This window comes from Amblyomma maculatum, chromosome 9, assembly GCF_055883805.1.
Source record: "Amblyomma maculatum isolate TAMU_Amacu chromosome 9, ASM5588380v1, whole genome shotgun sequence".
Lineage (NCBI taxonomy): Eukaryota > Metazoa > Arthropoda > Arachnida > Ixodida > Ixodidae > Amblyomma > Amblyomma maculatum.
In genome coordinates this window covers 27,068,208-27,091,248 of record NC_139352.1, presented here as the reverse complement: position 1 = coordinate 27,091,248, position 23,041 = coordinate 27,068,208, and the positions used below count along the sequence as shown (strand labels likewise).

General features: G+C 47.4%; 1 protein-coding gene across 1 annotated transcript in view; it reads left to right on the top strand.

The window, feature by feature from the left end:
* LOC146178642 (uncharacterized) overlaps positions 1-23,041 on the top strand; it is a 75,513-nt gene that overhangs the window by 48,292 nt on the left and 4,180 nt on the right. The window contains exons 5-7 of the mRNA XM_084580010.1: positions 1,174-1,310; positions 5,775-5,898; positions 16,647-16,928. Of these exons, the coding sequence (XP_084436136.1) occupies positions 1,174-1,310; positions 5,775-5,898; positions 16,647-16,928 (543 nt within the window). The remainder of the gene's footprint in view (positions 1-1,173; positions 1,311-5,774; positions 5,899-16,646; positions 16,929-23,041) is intronic.

Genomic DNA, 23,041 nt, shown 5'->3' with positions numbered 1-23,041 from the left:
CATGACTGGAAAGATAATTCAAGATAATCTAGGGCCACCCAAAGGCAGATAAAACAGAACAAATAGAGAAGAAATACCGGAAGCATACAAAAAAACCTAGACAGCATTTAAAAACGATGCTTCCTTTTTCAACAGAACAACCGACGTTTCACTTACGCACTTATCGAGCCCAAGCCACCAGAAACCGGCATGTAGTGTAAAGCATGTAACTAAGTTCGTTGCCTGTAAGGTGGGTGTTGTGTATGAAGTCCCTCTAAGCTGTGGCCGCGCCTATATAGGCCAGACTGGCCGATGTCTAAATGAGCGCTTAAGGGAACATGCTGCATCGTTCAAATCGTCCCACTCTAATAACCTGCCTAGGCATTATTCAAGTTGCAAATGCCATCCACTTTACGGGCAAACAAAAGTACTTGGTCGGTCTAAGGTGCAATTAGCAAGAGAGCTTCTTGAGGCGTCATTCATCCATAGATTAGGAACCGATAAGTGCGTAAGTGAAACGTCGGTTGTTCTGTTGAAAAAGGAAGCATCGTTTTTAAATGCTGTGTAGGTTTTTTTGTATGCTTCCGGTATTTCTTCTCTATTTGTTCTGTTTTATCTGCCTTTGGGTGGCCCTAGATTATCTTGAATTATCTTTCCAGTCATGCAAATGCAGCGCTTTATAGAGAATGCGCACATATTTTTCATCGAGTTCGTACACTTTCCCCTTCCAATTTTCAGTTGTAAGTTAGCGCTCGTCCTGTGTTCCTCTCTTGTCCTTGTCTGTTCCGCGCTAAGCCTCCCAGTAATCTTGTACCTTTCAAGCCGGAAAATATTAAAGAAAAGTCATTGACAAATGTTTGCCACAGGAACACGAAATAACTTTTATAACAATCTCCACTTTGACTTCGCAATGTGCACAAAAAAAAGGGCAACGGAATAGAAAATTATATTTGTTCGGAAAAGTTACAGTGACCAAATTGAATAATATCTAGGCGACCAAGGCCATATTTGAGCGGCTACCGCGGCGAGCGTTTTATACGAAATCACGGTCCACTGCCGCAGATACAGTACAGCCGTGATGCAACACATATGCACTGAGGGGACTCAGATGAATGTGGCTGAAAATAATTTTTGAATGCTTGCTACTGTGCTTTTTGGAAGAGCCTTTGACCGCACTCTCCTACCGCCCCACAGGCCCTGTCGCAGTTTACGAATGGTCTTCCCAACAAACCAACGTCGTTTTTCGGCCTCCAGTACGTGGACGAGAGCGAGAACCTGATAGAGAGCAAGAAGCCAGCCGATGATCTTTTGCGCATGGTCAAGGAGATCGAGTGAGCACTTTATTGAGCATGGCATATGCACTTGCTTGTCGTAATCTCATCTCTAAAAGCCTACTACACTGATTGGAGGAGATAACATTTCAATAAGTCCATAATTAATCCTGTTCCGTCCCATCAGGGTCGTCATATCCCCGCAAACTTGCTTATCTCATCAAAGCTCTTTCTTAGGCTATTTTGTGGACGAGCTGAGGCCATTGGTCGACATAATCCGAGCTCGTTCAGTAGGCTGCCATTGCCTGATGAGCCTAAAGAAATCAGTGATAGGCATGTCATGAACAGCGTAATGATCGAGTCATACGGTTTCGAGTTGTTTGGAATACGACATGCCATATCTAACTGGTGTCTTTGTCAGATTCAGTGTATACATTATGTAGTCGATTATATTCAATCCTTCCTGATCTAATTAATTTCTGTCCAATCAAAGCCGAGTAGACGAGTAGATGCATTTGACTCAATGCGAATGAATTGCAGAGTTTCTGGAGGAGGAAAGTGGCCGAAAGAAATTTAGTAGGCATGAACTGCTTGCGGGGCCGTAAATTACCTTCATGTCAGCGATAATAATTCGAGGATCCGCAAGACAATACAAAGCAATTCTTTAACAAGTTAGCGTACGACCCCGTTCTCAATAACACCCGGCATAGGCGCTGCCCGGCTTTGTAAGCGAAAAAGCACCGGCATGACTTTGCCATATGGTGGGACATGGCTGCAGCTCACAATGTCGGGGACCGATTGGTCGTAAGATTTGCCACTAGATGCAACCACTTGTAATGACCGATTTGGTAGGACCTGCCAGTTCGAGCTTCTAAACGCAGATGGGAGTGCGAGAGAAATTGAGCCCCTCAGGACTCTCGCACTAAGACCCTACTGAAAAACCAAGTTCTACCGGGCAATAACCTCATAAAATCTCATCTAATCACATAGGCTCTCATACGGTGCACATCATTATCATAAAATATCATACATATTTATAATAATGTACAAGAAACTATGAGACCTTATGCAATTATATGCGACTTGTATGTGATTTGTTATGTGAATTGAGTGAGATTGTGTGATAAAATGTCAGGTTATATTGCCTCATACAATTTTTTCAATAGGGGAGTCAAACATGCTACTATTAGACAATGTCGACCCATTCTTAAGGCTTGGTTAAAGCGGGTCTTATACGGTGAAAGCCTTTCTATGGTCAAATTGACGTTTGTGTTCGTTCACAGAGAGTATCCGCCGATATCGTCCGCTACATGAAATTATAAAAGAAGTATATCTGTCTCCCCCGGTAATCAAATCACTGTAGCTCGGATTCCCAGCCGAGAAGACTAACCACTGCTCCACAGTGGGCTCGTGGGAAACCGGCCGTAATTCTCCTTGTCAAGCATGAGATTGATAGTAGCGACGGCAAAGACGGCGCATTTAGTTGATAATTATGGTAGCAATAGTGATGATGAGGACAGTACAGGGGTGGCAGCGACGAAGCGGTTAGAAAAAACAGTCCTGTATAAGTGGTTTTCCTGGATTCCAAGGGAACGCAAGCGTAGCTGGGGGCGGTAGAAAGTTAGGAGGGCGGTTGGTCGAGAGGTTTGCAGGGGTCAAGTGGATGCAGCTAGCACAGGACCGGGTTAATGAGGAATGTAGGAGAGGCATTCGCCCCGCAGTGGGTGTAGTTAGGCTGCTGCTGCTTATGATGATGATAATGATGATAATGATGATAATGAAAGCGGTTTTCGCCATTTCTGCTCTTAAGCAGACACAAGTGCAGTCTATGCCTGGTGGTCTTTCTCATAACGTGGTCGCTTACAACTGTACGCGAAAACATTTGTGAGACAACAGAAGCTTGAGTTAAGACAGTAGTGATTATGCCAGTTGAAAAGCGCAAATACACGAAGAAGGACTAACAAAAGGAACAGCAAGCGTGTGTTGTAACGCTGTTGCATCATTTCCTTATTGATTGGGCTTAAGTGTCCTCGCACTCATAAGAGCAACAATCTTGTTAAGTTGCCATAGAAACTTGTTTTCGTTCCCATGGTGGTTGTTGTTGTTGTTGTTGAAAACTTTTATTGTCCAACAGAGAAGGACAACACCGCCTGGACCGCTCGGTCTCACCCCCCTTTAAGGGGGAGGGGGCTTAGCGGCCCAGCCGCACGGGATATTAGATGCTGGCCGGTTTGGTTTCGCCGGCGGCCTCTGCTGCCATTTGGACGGCGGTGAGTTGGAGCTCAGGGTCCGAGCTTCGCAATAAGGTTTCCCAGGCTTCCCTACTGCTAACGCTTTGCGCCCTGCCTGGGGAGTAAGCGCACTCCCAAACTATATGGTCGAGGTTTGTCGAGTCACAGACGAGATGAGTGGGATGACTGCATGCACAACTGATATCCATGCAGCAGGGCTTAACAATTTTCCCTTAAAGCCTCTGGCGCGCCATTTTCTCTGAAGACGTCAATAACAGTCCCCTCCACCTCGCGCCCCCTTTCCCTCATATCATTTCGCTTTCACTTGCAATGGATCTCCTAGTCAATTCGAAGGCTATAGTTGGAGATAAAAATTTCAATAGAGATAGTTGGAGATAAAGATTGTGTTGCTTGGGGGACATATAAACTGCCTTTAAGGGTATGACACGACAGCATAGTCTACCAGCTGACATATAAAGCCCCGTTTTAACCAAGCCTTATGTACTGCACGTGCGTGCGTGACCTATAAGCATAACGTGTAGGACTCAGATTGCAAGGCTCCTGGCAGGTTAATTCTGATATCACTTTCCCATGAAAGGAGAAATCCGAGTTGTCAGCTGCTGCTAAACGTAACGTTAGGCAACCCTACGCCCAATTAGTGCGCAGTCATGTCAGGCTACCGTCGGCCAGCGCCATACTGGTGACGTTTCTCTCACAACGACGATTGTCTGGTGATTGTCTGGTGGGAGCGCTATAGAGCTAACAAATCGTCTCCACACCACCATATTTCTGTGCCCCAGCCAACCTCGGTAACCACTACTCTACGCTGACTTCCTGCTAGTGTTCATAATTCTCATTGTCAAGCGTAAAGGCGCGTAGAGTTAGGTAAAAAATAATTAGACCGATAATAAAAGTCAAGTAAGTGCGTAGGGAAGAAACTAAATGTCAAAACATAGAATAAAAGTGATAATAAATACAGGTAAAATTAACTGATAAAAACAAGCATTAAAATAGAAAAACAACTAAAAATTTAAAACTGATGAAAGAAGTGAAGTAAATAAAGTAGTTGTAAAATTCGAGACCTCGGAAAAGCCACGAGACGCAGAACGAGCTTATAAAAAAAGTAGGCCCGGAATTCGTAATGGCTTTACATTTTTGCTTGTACGGAGACCCAAGTTCACTGCTGTAATTTTCGAAATTGGTTTCCTATTTTTCGACAGAAATGCATGAAATCGCCTTTTCCTTTACGCAGTGCAGAAAGCACTGCTCGGTTAAATTTGTTGTGGGAATTTTGCTATAAATTTTGTGCTCTTTCGAGTAAAATTTCATGATCCCGTCACATTGTGTATCAGGAAGTAGTGCTTTAAAAGCGGAAAAGCCAAAATATCGCACCGCGCCGCTCGCTACTGTGCAAATTTAAAAATTAAAATAAGTCTCTAAGAAAGGTAAAATGTTGCGAACTTTTTTGTGGCTATGGAAAGCATTATTATTTGTCATTTTAAAGTCTGCCATTATATATGTACCAGGCGTGCTTTGCAAAAATATCTTAGTTAAAAAATTTGAGAGTTTAAACCCTGCTGAACCGAATGTGTAGCGAACGCTTTCACTGCGCGCCACGGAGCGTTGCCTCGAACATAATCAGTGTTTCGTTGAACGCATCAAAGCTCACCAGTGTCCCAGGTAGAATTCACATTCATGCGCTGCTCATTCGATACTGGAAGACGCTTTCCTGCTCCACTCGGTCAGCTCTACGCGTCGGCGCGCTCATCAGCTGGGATGTCACTACCCTACTCCTCCTCCTCATCCCGTAGTGAGTGCAGTGGTTGCACATCTGTGGAACGGCGCAACAGGTTGCCACGACTACGACGCATGCGCAGTAGCGGCACCGGCTCCGCATGGCGATCTTGACTTAACATGGCGTGGTGAAGCTTTCGCTTCAAAAGCAGCGCTCGTGTGTTCGTGTTCTCTACTGCACATGCGCAATGAAGGCCACTTCGGAACATTTACCATCGAGACGGGAAGCAAGTCGCACTTGTGCTGTGCGGTTTCATCGCACTTTAAACAACCCCAGGCAGTATAAATTTCCGGAGCCGCCCACTATGTCGTCCCTCAGAGCATCCTGATCCTAGTATTTTCTGCGCGCTTGCGTCCAAGAGGAGGAGATGAACGATGTATTATTGGTCGCACAATAAGCCTAAAGTGTTTATTAAATTTATTCCTTGTTTACACCTTCCTGCTTTGTTTGGTTTGTGAGAAACTGAACTTTCCTTTCGCTCACTCGTCTCAACTCCAGGGTGAAGCTGCTGATTTTTGTGACGCACAATGCGGGGTCCTCGGGCGCGGAAAAGACTTGCTACACCACGCCAGTCAGCTCGTGGAACGCCAGTGTTTACCAAAGGCCCACCGTCACTGCGCTGGTATGGGCAATCACTTATTTCCGCCTTCGTGCCAAGGCGAAAAAATACACTAGAAAATCTCATAAATAGGCAATGGTATTCGCGCCACAAAACGTTGAAGCTTAGTCCAGAGAGAGAAACCTGATGTTTATCGAAATGATCTTTTGAAGCGAGAAGCTTCACTTTCACTACGCGGGCCAGAGTCGAGCTTCGCGTGAGCCTAACTGGTGAGTTATGCGCATGCGCGAAACCGAGTGACTTCACGCGCCGCGCAGGTGTTCGCTCCTTGCCGCTGCCGTAGCCGTCGCCGCCGCAGACTCTGTCGCCTGACCATTCGGCGCAGCCGCGCACTACTGCGCATGTGCGTCGCCTCCTCTCTGTCGCTACAACTGCGCGCTTCGCCTCTTCGCCTAGCGTTTGACCTTTCGTGGCAGCCGCGTGTTTACCACAGATGCGCTGCGCGCTACTACGCATGCGCAAGGAGGCTATATAATGCACTTGCCGGAGAATAGACATGCGCACTTGTCATGGAAGGGAAGGAGAGTACGGCTGCTACCAGACTACGCAGTAAAGCTGAGAAACTAAATACGTTCGATCCAGGAGTACTCGCTTGGGAGTTGGCTGCACGACAACCAAAAATATACAAAGACAAAGCTAAACTCGTAAACTTATGACATTGAGTAACCAAGTCTATGCCTACATATTGTAGTATGTATGCAATGTATGCAATACCACCTAAGATACGAAGCATAACCATGACGTCAAAGCAAGCGTAACTGAAGCTTTTTGATTGTATATCCAGGCTTAACCAGAGCTAGGCCATTGCCTAATTGTTTTTTTTCTAATCAGGAAGCAACTTATCTATTTGGTGGCACTAACATCATGCAGGCTCCCGCCCTATATGTCGCGTCGTAAATACTGCACTTTTAGCGCGCAGAGTCTCGCGGTACAGCGGTGTAAAAAGCAATCCTTCTTGAATAGAACTAAGTTGCTAGTCAGCGCCCTGTTGTCTTACTTCTACTCTGCCTGTACGTGTTCTTGGGGCTGTTAAACCTCGTCTCATTTGTTGCCACCTATACCCTCAAAAAATGTAATAACTCTTCAAAGTGCGACACGCACTGTACATACATACAAAAGTGCCTTGATTTACATACATTTTCATGCTACAGAATATTGGACTCATTGTGCCGAAGAGTACGTCGTTCGTGTAACCTCGCACTGCGCGAACAGTGGTCAAACCGGCTGCAGAAATTATTTATTGGTTAACAGGGTCACGACGTCACAAGCCTAAGACCTCGGAAGATAATTTTGAACACTTCAAAATTTCATTAGAGCTGACGAATTTGGGGAAGGTCTATATGAAGCCAAAACCGGGGAGGAGGCTCCTTTATTTGGGGTATTTGAGACAGTAGAAATTATTCGATAAATTTACTTTACTTCCATAGAGGTTCCAACCCATGTTCTGCGCATGTCAGGCGTGCAATGAACGCATAAGCTCCAAGCGAAAGCATGCGCTGCGTGCAATGAAAACAAAATAAAAAAGAAAAATGAAAGGTGACGAAACGTTAGAAACAAACAAAATAAAAACATTTCGCTATCGCGTCATCTGTTAGGCGGAACGCACAGCTGCGCTTGTTAGTAAGAAATTAGTAACCATTGCGCACAATGAAATTCCGGGTACGCGGATAGAACACATTGTGACAGAAATAATACAAAAGAAAAAGAAAAGAGAGAAAAGCATTTTCGTCATAAATCTATATAGCCCGCTAAAACAGAAATACGAAGACTTTCAAAACCTTTTTTTCGGGGCCAGCAATCTAGCCAAATCAAACACCCTACTCATAGTAGGCAACTTTATTGCCCGCGGGCAGAGCTGGGGATACCCAAAAGATGATTAGAAAGGGGTGGAAGTTAGCGGAGCAGATGAAGTTATAAATTGTACCCTTCTTACAGACGAAAATCAGTCAACGCGCCTAGGTAACAGTGTAAGCCCTGATACATGCACAGATCTGACGTTTGTCTGAGGTGCGAGGCAGACCACGTAGGAAAATCAGTTTGAGAACCTCGGCAGCGACCATTAAATCATTAAAATGCGAATGTCAGCAGAAAATGTCAAGCGCAAGATCGGAACGGTTAAAATAATAAATTGAGACGCTTTCCGCAAGGAGGAAATACCCTCCATAGAAGACTGCTGCAAGCAGCTGAAAAACATGCAGTAGCAGTACACTCAAGAAGTGGAAAGAACAGAACAGACACTGGAGGTGCATTCGTGACTCCTTAAGCTATGGGAGGCAAGGCGGGGACTCACCAAAACGTGGAAGAAACAGCCTTTAAACAAGAAACTCAAAGAGAAAATCGCGGAAAAAACCAAGCTGGCAGAGGAACACACAACGCTGATTACTATACAGAGTTGGCAACAATTCAGCAGCTCACTGGACGGCACCATTAGCACGGCAAAACCATGGCGAATCCTCAAGACCCTGATAGACCCCACCAAAACTAAAGCGGAAAGCGGCAAGGCCATTCAAAGGCTAGTACATAAATTCGAAGGGACGGAAGAAGAACTCTTAGAGAAACTCCGAATAAGTGCTACGGGACGGAGCGACCGGAAACATACACCGAGGATTACCAAGGCCGAGAGAACCCGAACCTGGACAGGCCGATAACCAGGAAAGAGGTTTACGCGGCAATCAAGGCATGTACCCGGAACACGGCAGCGGGTGCAGACAAGATTAGAAACTCACTAATCTGCAACCTCAGTGATGAGACAGTCACACAGCTGACGGAATTCCTCAACGCGCACTGGGCTGAAGGAACGGTACCAGAAGAATGGAAGCATGCAGAAGTATAGTAATAAGTCCCAAAACGGGGAAAAAACTACAAGTTGCAAATCTACGACCAAAATAGCTCACATCTTGCCTCGGCAAACTCTATGAGCGAATTGTGACGAGAAGACTGCAGCAATACATGGAAGACGAGGATCTGTACCCCCACAGTATGTTCGGCTTTCGCGCTTAATTATCTACGCAAGACGTCCTCCTGCAAATAAAGGAAGATGTTCTCAGCAACATTCCGTGTAACGGCAAAAACGTAATAATGGCCCGTGACGTAAAAGGGACTTTTGACAACATTAGCCACGCAGCTATACTGGAAAGGCTCGACAACCTGGACAGCGGCAGAAGAATACACAGCTACGTAAATGCCTTCCTCTCCAACAGTACGGCAACGGTGGCGCTGGGGGACCTTCGGAGCGACAAATTTTAAACCCCAAGCAAGGGAACACCACAGAGATCGGTCATCTCGCCGACACTCTTCAACGTGGCAATGATAGGCCTGGCAAGAAAATTGGAAATAATTGAAGGCATACAGCACGCCATATATGCCGACGATATTACGATCTGGACCAACCAGGGGTCGCTCAACCAAAAAGAAAAACGTCTTCAAATAGCAGCAACGTGTGTCGAAAAATACGTCAGGGAAAGAGTCCTCGCCTGCTCAACGGAAAAGTCCGAGCTCCTGCGAGTCAGACGAGGAAAAGGGATGGAAAACAACCTCAATGTCATCCTCGAAGGGCAAAAAGTACCGGAAAGTGAAAAGATTAGGATTCTGGGAATCTGGGTGCAAAACAACCAAAGATGCGCCCACACAATCAGACACCTCAAACAAGCAACCGCGCAAGTTGCCAGGATGATTACCCGAGTGTCGCAGAGCGGCATGAGGGAGGGAGACACGATCAAGCTGATTAAAAGCCTCGTGATCAGCCGAGTCGCGTACTCCCTTCCGTACTACAACATCACCAAGAGTGAAAGGGAACACGTCGACACTATCATAAAAAAAAAGCATACAAGACAGCTCGTCATCTCCCAACCAACAAATCGGCGGAGAAGCTGCTAGCCCTTGGAGTACATAATTCCTTCGAGGAACTAAAAGAAGCGCAACTGGAAATGCAAAAAGCGAGACTCCAGCAGGCTACCACCGGCCGATCGCTCCTCAAACGTCTGGGGTATAAGGAAGTTAAACAGCTAGAACAGATAACAGCGAACATACCCGAAAATTTCCGCAGCATATTTAAGGGGAGCTCGCTCCCCCAAAACATGGATCCAAACCTACACACGGCTAGGCGGGAAGCCCGAGCAAAATATGCAGAAAAATACTTAACAAAAAAAGCGAACACGGTTTACACAGCGCTGCGCTTTATTACTATAGAGAACCAATTACACAAACCATTTTCTGGATACCGGTACCCACCGAGATTGAGGGCAACCAAAGGGTCGACGAAGTAGCTCGCGAGCCCACAAACCGAGCGCTTCCCAACGCGGGCTCGGATATCTTCATGAGGGTAATCCCGACGTATTCTGATATCCTAAATTATTATAAAGAGAAGAGAATAAAATACCCTCCTCCCCACAACGTCTTAAATCAACAGGAAGCAGTCTACTGGCGGAAACTGCAAACTGGAACCTTCCCTAATTTACACATCTTAAGTAAAATGTTCCCTAACAAATACAGGGACGTTTGTCCATGGTGCGGGGCTATACCCACCCTATCGCATCACCTGGGAATACGCTAGAAACAAAGCTTTTCACAAACTAGAAAATCCGAGTGCGGAACAGTGGGAGAGTATGCTCTCAAGCGGCAACCCAATCCTCCAAAGACGACTGGTCATCCATGCCCAGGTAGCAGCAAAACTCAATGGTGCCCTGGAATAGGGGCGCCAACCCTGTGAGACGGAGCCACGCCATCGACGCAAAGAAGTTGGAGGAACTCTGTCGGCAATACCTCTAAAGTAGAGCAATAAAGTTTACCCTATCTTATCATATCCTAGGCGGTACGTTTCCCTGGGTCTTTTTTTTTTTTCGCTGCGGTGCATTCGCGGCGGTGCATTCGCGGCTTTCGGGTGAACAGCAGAACGAAAAAGGATGGATACTGTATTGTATACGTTTTGCACAGAAATCGCTTAGCTTTGCCCCGCCGCGGTGGTGCAGTGGTAAGACGCCCGACCACTGTGCCGGAGTACTCGGGTTCGATCCCCACCGCCGATGGCTGCGTTTCGATGGAGGCGCAACGGAGATGTGTCCGTGTGCTGTGCGATGTCAGTGCACGTTAAAGATCTCCACATAGTCTAATTACTCCGCAAAGCCCTCCACTGCGGCACTACTTTTTCTCTTTCCACTTTCATACGCATCCTTAGGTCGCGGGTGAGGTGTCTACACATTGTGACAAATACAGCGCCTTTCCCTTCCTTTGAACTAATTATTTTTGTAATTATTATTATTAAAAAGTGCTGCTGTCTTAAGTTCTGAAGATGGTGTATTGACACATTCTTTACCGAACTGAAAAGTACTATATAAGTACGTTTGTTAATGCAAGTTTAGAATGCTTGGCGACGTGTCTATGGGGTTTAACTTCCCAAATCAAATCTGGCTACGAGGGGTGTAGTAGTGCAGTTCCCGGAAATGTCGATCAACGAAATTTTTTTTGTGTCCTGCATTGCACAGTACTCGGGCGCATTCATGGTTTCGCTTGCACTGAGACGCTGGCGGTCGAGTGAATAGTGACTGTTCCCGGCCCTACGGGGCTGGGACGGTAGGTCAACGCCGCTTGCGGCGGGGGCTAGCCAGCCATCGATTTTTATCTGTTGTAGGCCGTCATTGCACCCGCCACTGCTTCGGTGGTGGACGACGGCTGTTGTTGCGGCGCGCGTCTTTCACTCACTCTTCTATCTCTTTCTTCTCTATTTTCTCTTCTGTCCGCACGAAGCAGCGGAGGTGGCTTGAGGCATTAGCTGTCGGTGACCGACCGTTCTTCTTCTTCTTATTCTTCTTCTGCTTCTTCCTCCTCTTCTTCTTCTAAGTTTCTTCTTCGCGGCTGTTCAGGGTCAAATGTGGCCCTTCCCAGGACGACGCGATTGGCCGAAACATGACGCAGTATTGCTATCGCAATAAAACCTTCGTGATGTTTTGTGCTCGTTCACCTGCAGCTAATATCAGCTAATATCATTATGGCCCTACTCCACAAGCATTCATGTCTCCAAGTTACGCAAAACGGTGAAACTACTGTACCAGAATAAATTCCAAGTCATCGAGTGCTATTCAGAAACTTCTGTACGTGTAATATTAACGAATGGCTCCTTCGCTGTTGCAAGAAAATTTACACGTTTAGACTATTCTGTCCTGTGAATAGTTTTATTGACCGACTTTCTAGTCGGTGGTAAGTACTTTTAACCTACGAACAGCATGTTTCACAGAAGTGAGTCGAAGATAAAAAAGAAAATGAACAACAAAAAGCGCAATCAGCACGATAAAAAGTGCTTAGAACTTTGCAATGCCTAAGAAAAAGGAATAAAATGATGAATTATGTCTCACTGAATGAGCAATACGCAGCCCATATAGAAACAAAGAAACACTTAGGACAATTCCATCCATTCTTTTAAGTGAAAATTTATTAAGGACAAACGAGGCAAGGACCTCACTGAAGCCTCAGAGATAAAGAAGAGGTGGCAGGAATACACAGAAGAACTGTACAAGAAGGACCCGGATGTGCAAACCCAACATAGGACGGTTGTGATTACTGATCTCGAGCCGGGCATCCTGAAGAGTGAAGATGAATGGGCCTTAGCCAGCCTTGCTAAGAACAAAGCTAGCGGAATTGATGGTATTCCAACTGAGTTGCTTCAAAACGTCAACCACGACGCTGTTGACACACTGCATACATTATGTCAAAAGATTTGGACAACCCTGCAGTGGCCACAGGATTGGAGGAGGTCAGTTTACATCCCCATTCCAAAGAAAGGCAGTGCCAAAGATTGTTCCAACTACCGCACGATCACGCTTATTTCGCATGCTAGCAAGGTGATGTTAAAAATCCTGCAAGGCAGGCTGCAGCAGTATGTGGATCGGGAGCTTCCGGACGTGCAAGCTGGGTTTCGCAAGGGTAGAGGAACTAGAGACCAAATTGCCAACCTTCGCTGGATCATGGAAAAAGCAAGAGAGTTCCAGAAACCCATTTACTTCTGCTTTATTGATTATGCGAAAGCGTTTGACTGCGTAGATCACAGCAGATTGTGGCAAGCTCAATTCACCTCATCTGTCTCCTCAGGAACCTTTATGAAGGGCAAGAGGCCACAGTCAGAACTGGGCATGGTCTTACTGATTGCTTTCCGATTGAGAAAGGGGTGAGGCAAGGCTGCATACTGTCGCCCTGCCTATTTAACCTATATGCAGAGTGCATCATGAGAAAGGCCGGTCTGGACGAGTCTTCAGCTGGAGTGAAGATTGCTGGAAAACGTATCAACAACCTTAGATATGCGGATGATACCACTTTAATGGCAGAAAGTGAAGTGGAACTCAAGAGACTTCTGATGCGCATACAAGAAGAGAGTGAGAAGTTTGGGCTTAAACTGAACATTAAAAAGACGAAGATCATGGCGTCTTGCCCTATCAAGTCCTGGAGCATCAATGGACAAGAAGTGGAAGCTGTGACAGATTTTCTGTTCTTGGGCGCCAAGATTACCTCGGAAGGAGACTGCAGCCATGAAATTAGGAGACGCCTGCTTCTGGGAAAGAGAGCAATGATTAGCCTTGACCGCCTAGTAAAGAGCAGAGACATTAGTCTGCCAACCAAGATCCGTATAACCCGTGCTATGGTCTTTCCAGTTGGGATGTATGGATGCGAGAGTTGGACTGTGAAAAAGGCTGACCGCCGAAGAATTGACGCGTTTGAATTGTGGTGCTGGCGAAGTCTCTTAAGAGTTCCTTGGACTGCCAGAAGATCAAATCAGTCGATATTGTCGACCATAAACCCTGACTGCTCATTGGAGGGTCAAATTCTAAAGTTAAAGCTCAGCTACTTTGGTCATCTGATGAGAAGAGAGGAGTCGCTGGAGAAAGATTTGATGTTGGGAAAGGTTGAGGGTCGCCGGAGAAGGGGTAGGCAGCGAACGCGATGGTTAGATGGCATTCTCGAGGCATTGCAGATGAAGCAATGTGATGTTAAGAAGATAGTGAGAGACCGGAAAGCGTGGCGTGACATGGTCCATAGGGTCACGAAGAGTCGGACACGACTGAACGCCTGAACTGAACTGAACTATTTCATGATATATGTTCACTGTGACTGAGAAAAGACCTATTCATAGTTTGATTTCTTTCATGAGATTTAACATCCCGAAGTGACTCAGGCTATCGGAGACGCAGTTACAGGAAAGAGGAGTGACTTCAAATAGTGTCAACCACCAGAGGTTATTCAATGCGCTCTGACATTCAGCAGCACACGTGTGCCTGCTGACAAAATTGGACTTCAAAATTTAGGGGCCATTTGATCGAAAGTCTCTCTTGATTCGGCCCCCTTTCGCATCGATCCCGCCACTTTCATGACGGACCGAGGGCAGGCTTAACCCCCAAAACAAAACTTGTCATTTCTGCTCCTCTTTGATGTCTTAATTCACAAAATGAACCGACGCTTTAGCAAATTGCAATTAGTGCACATGGCTTATGCTTGTGCAGAGCGAATGTTGTTACTTTATATTGAGCTAAATGAAGTTTCGCACAGATTTGAGTTTTGTTGTTTTGTTGCTTTTTCTAGCCAGAAGTAAAAAATTCGAGGACACTTTGGCGACTAAAGTGATGAAAAGCAAAAGCCTGAGTACTGCATTCCGCTACGCGATTGTTGCGCATGTAGCGATGAATGCTGCTACAAGTAAAGCGAGCGACTACACTTTCACATTCTGCGAGTGCATTTATTCAGTGAATTCTGCTTGGCAGCAACGAGATCGCACTCCTTAAATCTTCGCAGTTGTTCACAGTTTACTGCTGTGTAGTTTATTTTACCGGGTGCGCGGCAACAATTAGTAATTATTCAAATAAATAATTACGCAGTTGGCACTAATCAGTAATTATTATAATTAGTCAGTAATTGGTAATAATTAGTATTTAGCAGGTAGTAATTAGTAAATATTTATTGACGGCCAACGATGAGGCCATACAACGGGCGCCCGGTCCCTATGGAGAAGGAGAGCCCGGCCGCTGCTCAGGACGTATCCTGAGCTATCCTAAGCGTAGCCATGCGGCTGTTGTTTTCCCAACACAACTAGATTTAGCTAAACCACTGCCAATTTTTGGTTCCGGATATAACAACACGCGAGTCGCTGAGCCATTTGGCGGAGCCCCCAAGCTGCTCATGCGCAAGGAGCGAGTGACGACACATGAAGCACAGCTGGAGAGCCGCGTTAGGCACTATAGCCGCGTCAAAACCTCCGCCGACTACACCGCAGCGCGGGTGACGCCGCGCCAGCTGCGCATGCGCCAGAAGGGAGTGATGTCACACTGTGCACAGCTGGTGCCCCCGGGCCACTGCCGACTCCTCCGCAGCGCGGTTAGCGCGTTGAAACAGAGGTGCCGCCGCCACCGCGTTCGCCGCAGATGTTGCTTCCGCAATCCTTGTTGGGATGGCCATTGGTCAAACGACAGCCATTTATTGTTTCTTGTCCCGCCTGTCGGCGGCTGGGTTTCGATGGAGACGAAACGGTATCTGTGTGCTGTGCGATGTGAGTGCACGTTAAATAAAGATTCACAAAGGATTGAAATTACTCCTGAGCTCCGCTGCGGCACCCCTATCTCTCTTTTCGCTTTACTCCCATTTTCCTCCCTCCCCTTACGGCGCAGTTCAGGCGTCCACAGAAAGTGTGTCATACATGGCGCCTTTCTTTTCCTGATAATCAGAAGCACATCCACTTCCTGTTGGCATATCGTCCCATCCATTGAACGTCGACACTAGTCACATGTGGTTATAATGCCGACGTATGTTGATTTTACTCTTACAATTTTGGCTCCAATTATTCTAATAACTAATCATCTTATTGACAATTTCTTAATGAAGCATCGTCATATCATCCCTATCGATCACAGCCATGCGGTAATCCTAGCTCTTCCGAGAACGATACAACGGCTGCGGACACGTTTTGCGGGCACAACCACGGCCGGTCTCGAGAGAGAACGCGACAAGACCTTACCAACATAACCTGGAATGGTTTTGTTTTAATAAAACACCTTAGGGCTGCGAGCGAGGTTTTGATCCCAGAACGGCAGAAAGAGATCAGTTTCTCTGGACACTCCATTACGCCAACTACGCTCAACACAGCAGAACGTCCCACGTGTTCGCCAGCGAATGACTCGCATCTCCTGTCGTGGTTCGCAAGTCGTCACCTTCGTCAACTTCCATTCGTGTGTAATGAATCCAAAGCACAATGAATTTGCATTGCCCTCTTAAGTTGCGTTAAGCGGCGGCAGAAGTTTCTGGTGCACTACTTACCAATTTCGCCATCTTTGTTCAGGTCTGCTGAACTTGAAAATCATGTCTCGAAATGAAATCCCGCGTTGTAGCGCACCTTCGTCCGTATTTCAACTTTGCATCATTATAAGAAGTGTCGCATCTCACTAACCTCGAGTCCTCTTATTGGTGCAAAAACCGTAAACGGAAGTGGAACTAACATCCCGTTTTGATGTTGTCTCCAATAAGATGACTCCATGTCAAGAAGATAACATTTCCGAAACGGCGCAAACTTGCAAACCGGACCGTGATTTGTATTTGCCCTAACCCTGCTAAATCGTTATTTTTTTTACTCAACCTCGTGAGCATTGGTAAGTATGAACGTTTCTCATGTGATTTAGAGCGATGATGTTATTTTGGTGCGTGGGGAAACCTTAGCCGAAAATAAAGCTGCGAGCGAACGAACGTACCAGCAGCCCACGCGTTCTTTCCATTTCCATGTGCAGGAACACATGTTCAAGTTTCTCGAGTTCTTCCTGGCTGGAGAGAGCAGCGTCGAAGTGGCGGTGTCATCTACGCTGGTCTTCGTGGGCTACGACTTGCGCGTAAATGTATCCAAATCCAAGATGTTTAACCTGGAGTGCTTGGGATATTACCCACAGCCCTTCTACGCCTATTGTCACAAGGAGTCGCCAAACCTCCATGTGCACGAGGACAGCCTGACAGCAGCGAGCTTCAATCTGACGTCACTCTCGACATTTGAGACACCCGATACTATAGAAAAGAAGGTAATCCTCTTTAGGGGCATCCCAGGTGAATTTGGGCGACCTTCTTAACATTTACAGTAATATGAAAAGGACTCGCATTCAGTCGTCCGTTTGGTGTTACAGAGCAACATTTTCAAGGAGGCTGAAAACGGGCGGATGAGGTTGTGTATAGTGTGGCTGCAGATGTGGCAACACCGGAATCACAAATATAACAGTACCTAATCTGTATCTGAATTTACAAATACCCAAGCGTCATAACAGTTAGCAGGGATTCAACTAGTGTTAAACAGAGTTAGACGCACAAAAGCGCCGGTCAATTGGGTTTAGCTGTTGGTGGCTATTTGTTTGTCTTTTTTGCTCTAAGTTTCGATGTGGTTACGCCTTAGGATATACAAACAGGAAACATATGTTCACATTTACGGTGTCTTCTTTCCCGCTCCAACGCAGCCCTCCGAACACGGCGCGCCTTTTCGGCCGAGACAGTAGAAACCGGCTCGCTCGCCATCTTGGCGTGCCCCGCCGGGGTGGTGCAGTGGTAAGACGCCCGACTACTGTGCCGGAGTTCCCGGGTTCGAACCCGACCGCGGCGGCTGCGTTTCGATGGAGGCGAAACGAAGTGGCGTCCGTGTACTGTGCGATGTCAGCGCACGTTAAAGATCCCCAGGTGGTCGAAATTACTCCGTAGCCCTCCACTACGGCTCCTCTTTCTCTCTTTCCACTTTCATTCCCACCTTCCTCCCTTCCCTTACGGCGCGGTTCGGGTGTCCACAGAGCAAGTGTGACAGTTACTGCGCCTTTCCCTTCCTGTGAACCAATTTATTATTATTATTATTATCTTGGCGTCGTCTCGCGTGCTATAGCAATTGTTGTTGTTGTTGTTGTGTCTGTAGGAGCAAGGAAAAGAAAATGCGCGGGCCTGCTACTGGCTCTGTAGCTGAGCCACCTCCGCTGCCTCGTGCAGGCAGAGGAGATTTAAAAAAAAAACTGATTTTATTTATAGGAAGGGAAAGGCGCGGTAACTGTCTCACTTGTTTTCTGTGGACACCGCGACGGCGCCGTAAGGGAAAGGAGGAAGGTGGGAGTGAAAGTGGAAAGAGAGAAAGGGGAGCCGTAGTGGAGGGCTACGGAGTAATTTCGACCACCTGGGGATCTTTAACGTGCGCTGACATCGCACAGCATACGGACGCCTCTTCGTTTCGCCTCCATCAAAACGCATCCGCCGCGGTCGGGTTCGAACCCGGGAACTCCGGCACAGTGGTCGGGCGTCTTACCACTGCACCACCCCGGCGGGGCAGACAGAAGAGAAAATAGAGAAGAAAGAAAAGGAAGAGGGAAAGAAAGACGCGCGCCGCAACAACAGCCGTCGTCCACCACCGAAACGGTAGCGGGTGCAATGACGGCCTACAACAGATAAAAAGTCTGAGGCAGGCTAGCCCCCACCGCAAGCGGCGGTGACCCACCTGTCCCAGCCCAATCAGGGGAGTATCAATTGCGCGGTGCCCTTATGCAAGTCACCATGGCGCGCAGAAAAATGTTATTAAGTCGGGAGCCTTTCTAGGCTTATGAAAAGAAATCCCGTAAGCGAGATTTGTACGCGAGATTGGCAAATTCCGCGGGATTAGTTAAATTCCCGTGAGCGAGATTTGGGCGCGAGATCTGTCAAATTCCGCGAGATTAGTTATTTTCTAGCGTTCCTGGCATGCAATCCAGGCTCAAATGCGCGCCAAGGAACACCACGCGACATAGCTATGGCTGTTGTGGCTCTAGGAAGAAGGAAAAGAAAATATACAGGACTGCTGCAGGCTCTGTAGCTGAGCCACCTCCGCTGCCTCGTGCGGACAGAAGAGAGAAAGTAAAGAAGAAAATGAGGAGGGAGAGAAAGACGCGCGTCGCAACAGCTCTCGTCCACCGCCGTAGCGGTGGCGGCTGCAATGACGGCCTACAACAGGTAAACATTCGGTGGCAGGCTAGCCCCGCCGTGGGGAGAGCGCGGGAGGGTGGCTGCTCCTGGCCCTGATGGGGCAGAGACAGGATAGCTCCCGTCGCTTGCAGCGGGAGCTATTCTGTCCTAGCCCCATTCAGTTCCCACAAAAAAAGCAATCAAACAAACAAACAAAAATTATTTGCGGTTTAGCTCTGGTTACCCTAGTGGAATTGTGAAAGCAATGGCGGAAGCTTCTTTTGCCTGCTAGATTATTCCTCATCACGCCCTATCAGTGTACGGTGCTACCTTATTGCCGACACTTCAGCTCTCCTTCATGACGCGAGAGCGTAAGCTACCAGCCCACATATAAAGTCACGCTTCAACCATGCCGTATGGACGTGCCTGCGTATCATAGGGGTAACGAGAATGCAAACGGTTGTGGAAGGCTGATTCCGATATCACCCCCTCCCCTGCATATGAAAGCAGTAACCCGAGTTGGCAGCTCCTGTCCGTGGCATAGAGGTAACGTGAATTGAAATGTCATGGCAGGCTGATTCCACCGAGGCAGAGCGCGCTTATATCCGCGAAGTGTCACCTCCTCTCCTCTTTATGCCCGAGGAGCACGGATATGGCGGGAGCGAGCGGCAGCCGCGCTGCGCCATCTGGCAGAACGGAGCGAGCGACTGCGCGCTCGGCAGCTCTGCGGCGCCGACGACGGCGACACCACCTTGCTGCAGTGTTCTAGAAGGCTTCTTCGAGAACACTAACTTTGCGGAGCTCGGCTGAAGCGTTTTCTAGATGATGGCTGTTCGAGGCCATTCGTGCCCACTAGCCCCGGCTACGCAACGAGGCGAAACCTGGCGTAATGTTGCTTTCGCAGCAAAAATTAGCTGTGGTCTCTCTCAGATTAAACTTGCATGGATGCATAATCTTATTTTTCTTGGCTATGCCCGGGGCCGAACTTATTAAACACAAGGTTAAGCAGTGGTTTAATTTGTGGTTTTGTGAAGCTTCCACTTCAAAATTATCGGGGGTCACTTAAGCTCCACCTTTAAGGGTATTAAGCGATGGCTTAGGCTACCAGCCCACATATAAAACTCGGCTTTAACCAAGCCGTATGAACGTGCCTGCGTGGCCTAGGGGTAGCGCATATGGGAAGGTCCTGGCAAGCTGATTATGATATCACTTTCTTTTGAAAGGATATAGCCTGAGTTGGCATCTCCTGCCAGACGTAATGTCTGACAACCCGAAGTCTAGGCTGTGCTCGGCCATGTACTACTGACGTCAATCATGATGTTCGGTCACAATTAATCAACTTGTTTACGTAGTCCCACCAATTGTTCCACCCTTGTTCAATTTCCGGCGCAGCAAACCGAGTAGGTGATCTTTGACCTTTAACTTGACCTTTGACATTTGGTTGGCATTTCACCTTTCGACTGACCTTTGACTTATCACGTGGCCAACCATAGGTACATCTATCGCCTTCGTGACTTCGCTGTAAGGCTTGACCTTCAATCTGCTCGAGGGCACACCGACACTGATGTTGAAGGCTCAAGCTACCGAGCGTATGAAGCTTTTGCTTCGAAATTCACAGTTACAAGATAATACTTGAGGAGAAAAAAATATTCTTCTGGAGACTTTGGGACACTAAAGTGCGATGAGGAAAACGAATTTGTTGCACAGTGGTCCGAAGCTCACCACTACGACACCTCTTTCTTTTTTCACTCCCACCTTGCTCCTTTTCCTTACGGCTCGGTAAGGTGTTCGCGGAGAATTGTGACAGATATTGCACCATTTCTTTCCTGTAAACCAGTTTGAATCTCGCCGGGGTGGTACAGTGGTAAGACACCCGACTACTATCCGGAATACCCGGGTTCGAACCCGACCTCGGCGGCTGCATTTCGATAGAGGCGAAACGAAGAGGCGTCCGTGTGCTGTGCGATGTCAGCGCACGTTAAGGATCCCCAGGTGGTCGAAATTACTCCGTAGCCCTCCACTACGGCTCCTCTTTCTCTCTTTCCACCTTAACCCCCACCTTCCTCCCTTCCCTTACGGTGCGGTTCAGGTGTCCACAGACACAAGTGTGACAGATACTGCGCCTTACCCTTCCTCTGAACCAATTATTATTATTATTATGAACCAATCGCCGCTGATGCCTGCTTTACTGTGTCTGCTTCTATATGCTGTGTGGTGGGGCGTTCGAAGAAGCGCCAAATGAAAGGTGGCGGCGCACGGAGGCCTGGATCGAGCGCCCGGCGGGGTCAGCTTCGTAAAGCGTGAATCGCCTGGTGGCGCCATCATCAATCGTGACATTATGGCCGAATGTGACGTCATTATGACGGCACTTCTTATTATTAGCAATGGCCGAATACGTCGTCATTGTGACATCATGATCGATGACGTCACCATGTGTGGCGTCATGATCACACATTTCAAGGCACGATATACTACATCACTGACGACATATCTTTATTTCAACCTACGACATACTACAATACTGATGACGTCATCATTATTTCACGACATGACATAATACACCATCTGCCCTGTCTGGGCTTTCTTTTATAATCTGGCAATGCCTTGATTCCCCTGGCGCCAAGGAAAACATAAATAGTAGAGAAGCCTGGGAACTGCTACTGCGGACCGAGTCCCCCGCCAACCAGCAGCAAGCTATCCGTCTGGCGGCTTAGGGAGTTTTAGAATAGGGGGACCCTATCGGTTAGGGGGATAGGGTAATAGCGGGGCGCGAGTGCGCATGCGCAGAACCCAAGCGGGCCTTGGGTTTTTGGGTCCGCGGACGACGGTTACCCTATCTCGGCGAAATAGCGTGGACCCTATCGCCGGATAGGGTCGGGGAAAATGGCGGCGTCCGGGCAAGCGGCGGCTCCTCGCCTCAGCACACATTCGTCGTTACCGCTCCATGGTGTCACGCGTTCAAGGCAAACGAAAGGCCAACGAAGCCTGTGCTATGTCTCATGATGCCCGCACCACCAAATTTAAGCGATAAAACGCCCAATTTTTTCTGATTGCTTCCGGATTTACCGAGCCGCTAGGCTTAGCGAGTTCGCCTCGTTTGGTTGCCATGGGAACCAGGCGTCTGAAAGCGCGGAAGGTTCAAATGAGGTTTCCCGGCTCAGCCTGGATTGGTAAAGATTGGACGATTTCTTCGTGTCTGAAGAAAAGCGTTTATATAACTGGTATTTTTAAGATAGCTTTGTACAATGACAGCAGTTTCTTTTTAATAAAATAGCATTGTTGGCTTTTATATATTTATATGCTTTTCATGGTTTACCGTCTCGGCGCTGCAATCGACAAACGCAAGCCCCGCTCCGCTGCGTCGGTAAAGTTTCAGTTCAGTTTAGTCGTTCAGTCGTGTCCGACTCTTCGTGACCCTATGGACCATGTCACGCCACGCTTTCCGGTCTCTCACTATCTTCCTAACATCACATAACTTCATCTGCAGTGCCTCGAGGATGCCATCTAACCAACGCGTTCGCTGCCTACCCCTTCTCCGGCGACCCTCAACCTTTCCCAAAATCAAATCTTTCTCCAGCGACTCCTCTCTTCTCATCAGATGACCAAAGTAGCTGAGCTTTAACTTTAAAATTTGACCCTCCAATGAGCAGTCAGGGTTTATGGTCGACAATATCGACTGATTTGATCTTCTGGCAGTCCAAGGAACTCTCAAGAGTCTTCGCCAGCACCACAATTCAAACGCGTCAATTCTTCGGCGGTTAGCCTTTTTCACAGTCCAACTCTCGCATCCATACATCACAACTGGAAAGACCATAGCACGAGTTATACGGATCTTGGTTGGCAGACTAATGTCTCTGCTCTTTACTAGGCGGTCAAGGCTAACCATTGCTCTCTTTCCCAGAAGCAAGCGTCTCCTAATTTCATGGCTGCAGTCTCCTTCCGAGGTAATCTTGGAGCCCAAGAACAGAAAATCTGTCACAGCTTCCACTTCTTGTCCATTGATGCTCCAGGATTTGATAGGGCAAGACGCCATGATCTTTGTCTTTTTAATGTTCAGTTTAAGCCCAAACTTCTCACTCTCTTCTTGTACGCGGATCAGAAGACTCTTGAGTTCCACTTCACTTTCTGCCATTAAAGTGGTATCATCCGCATATCTAAGGTTGTTTATACGTTTTCCAGCAATCTTCACTCCAGCTGAAGACTCGTCCAGACTGGCCTTCCTCATGATGCACTC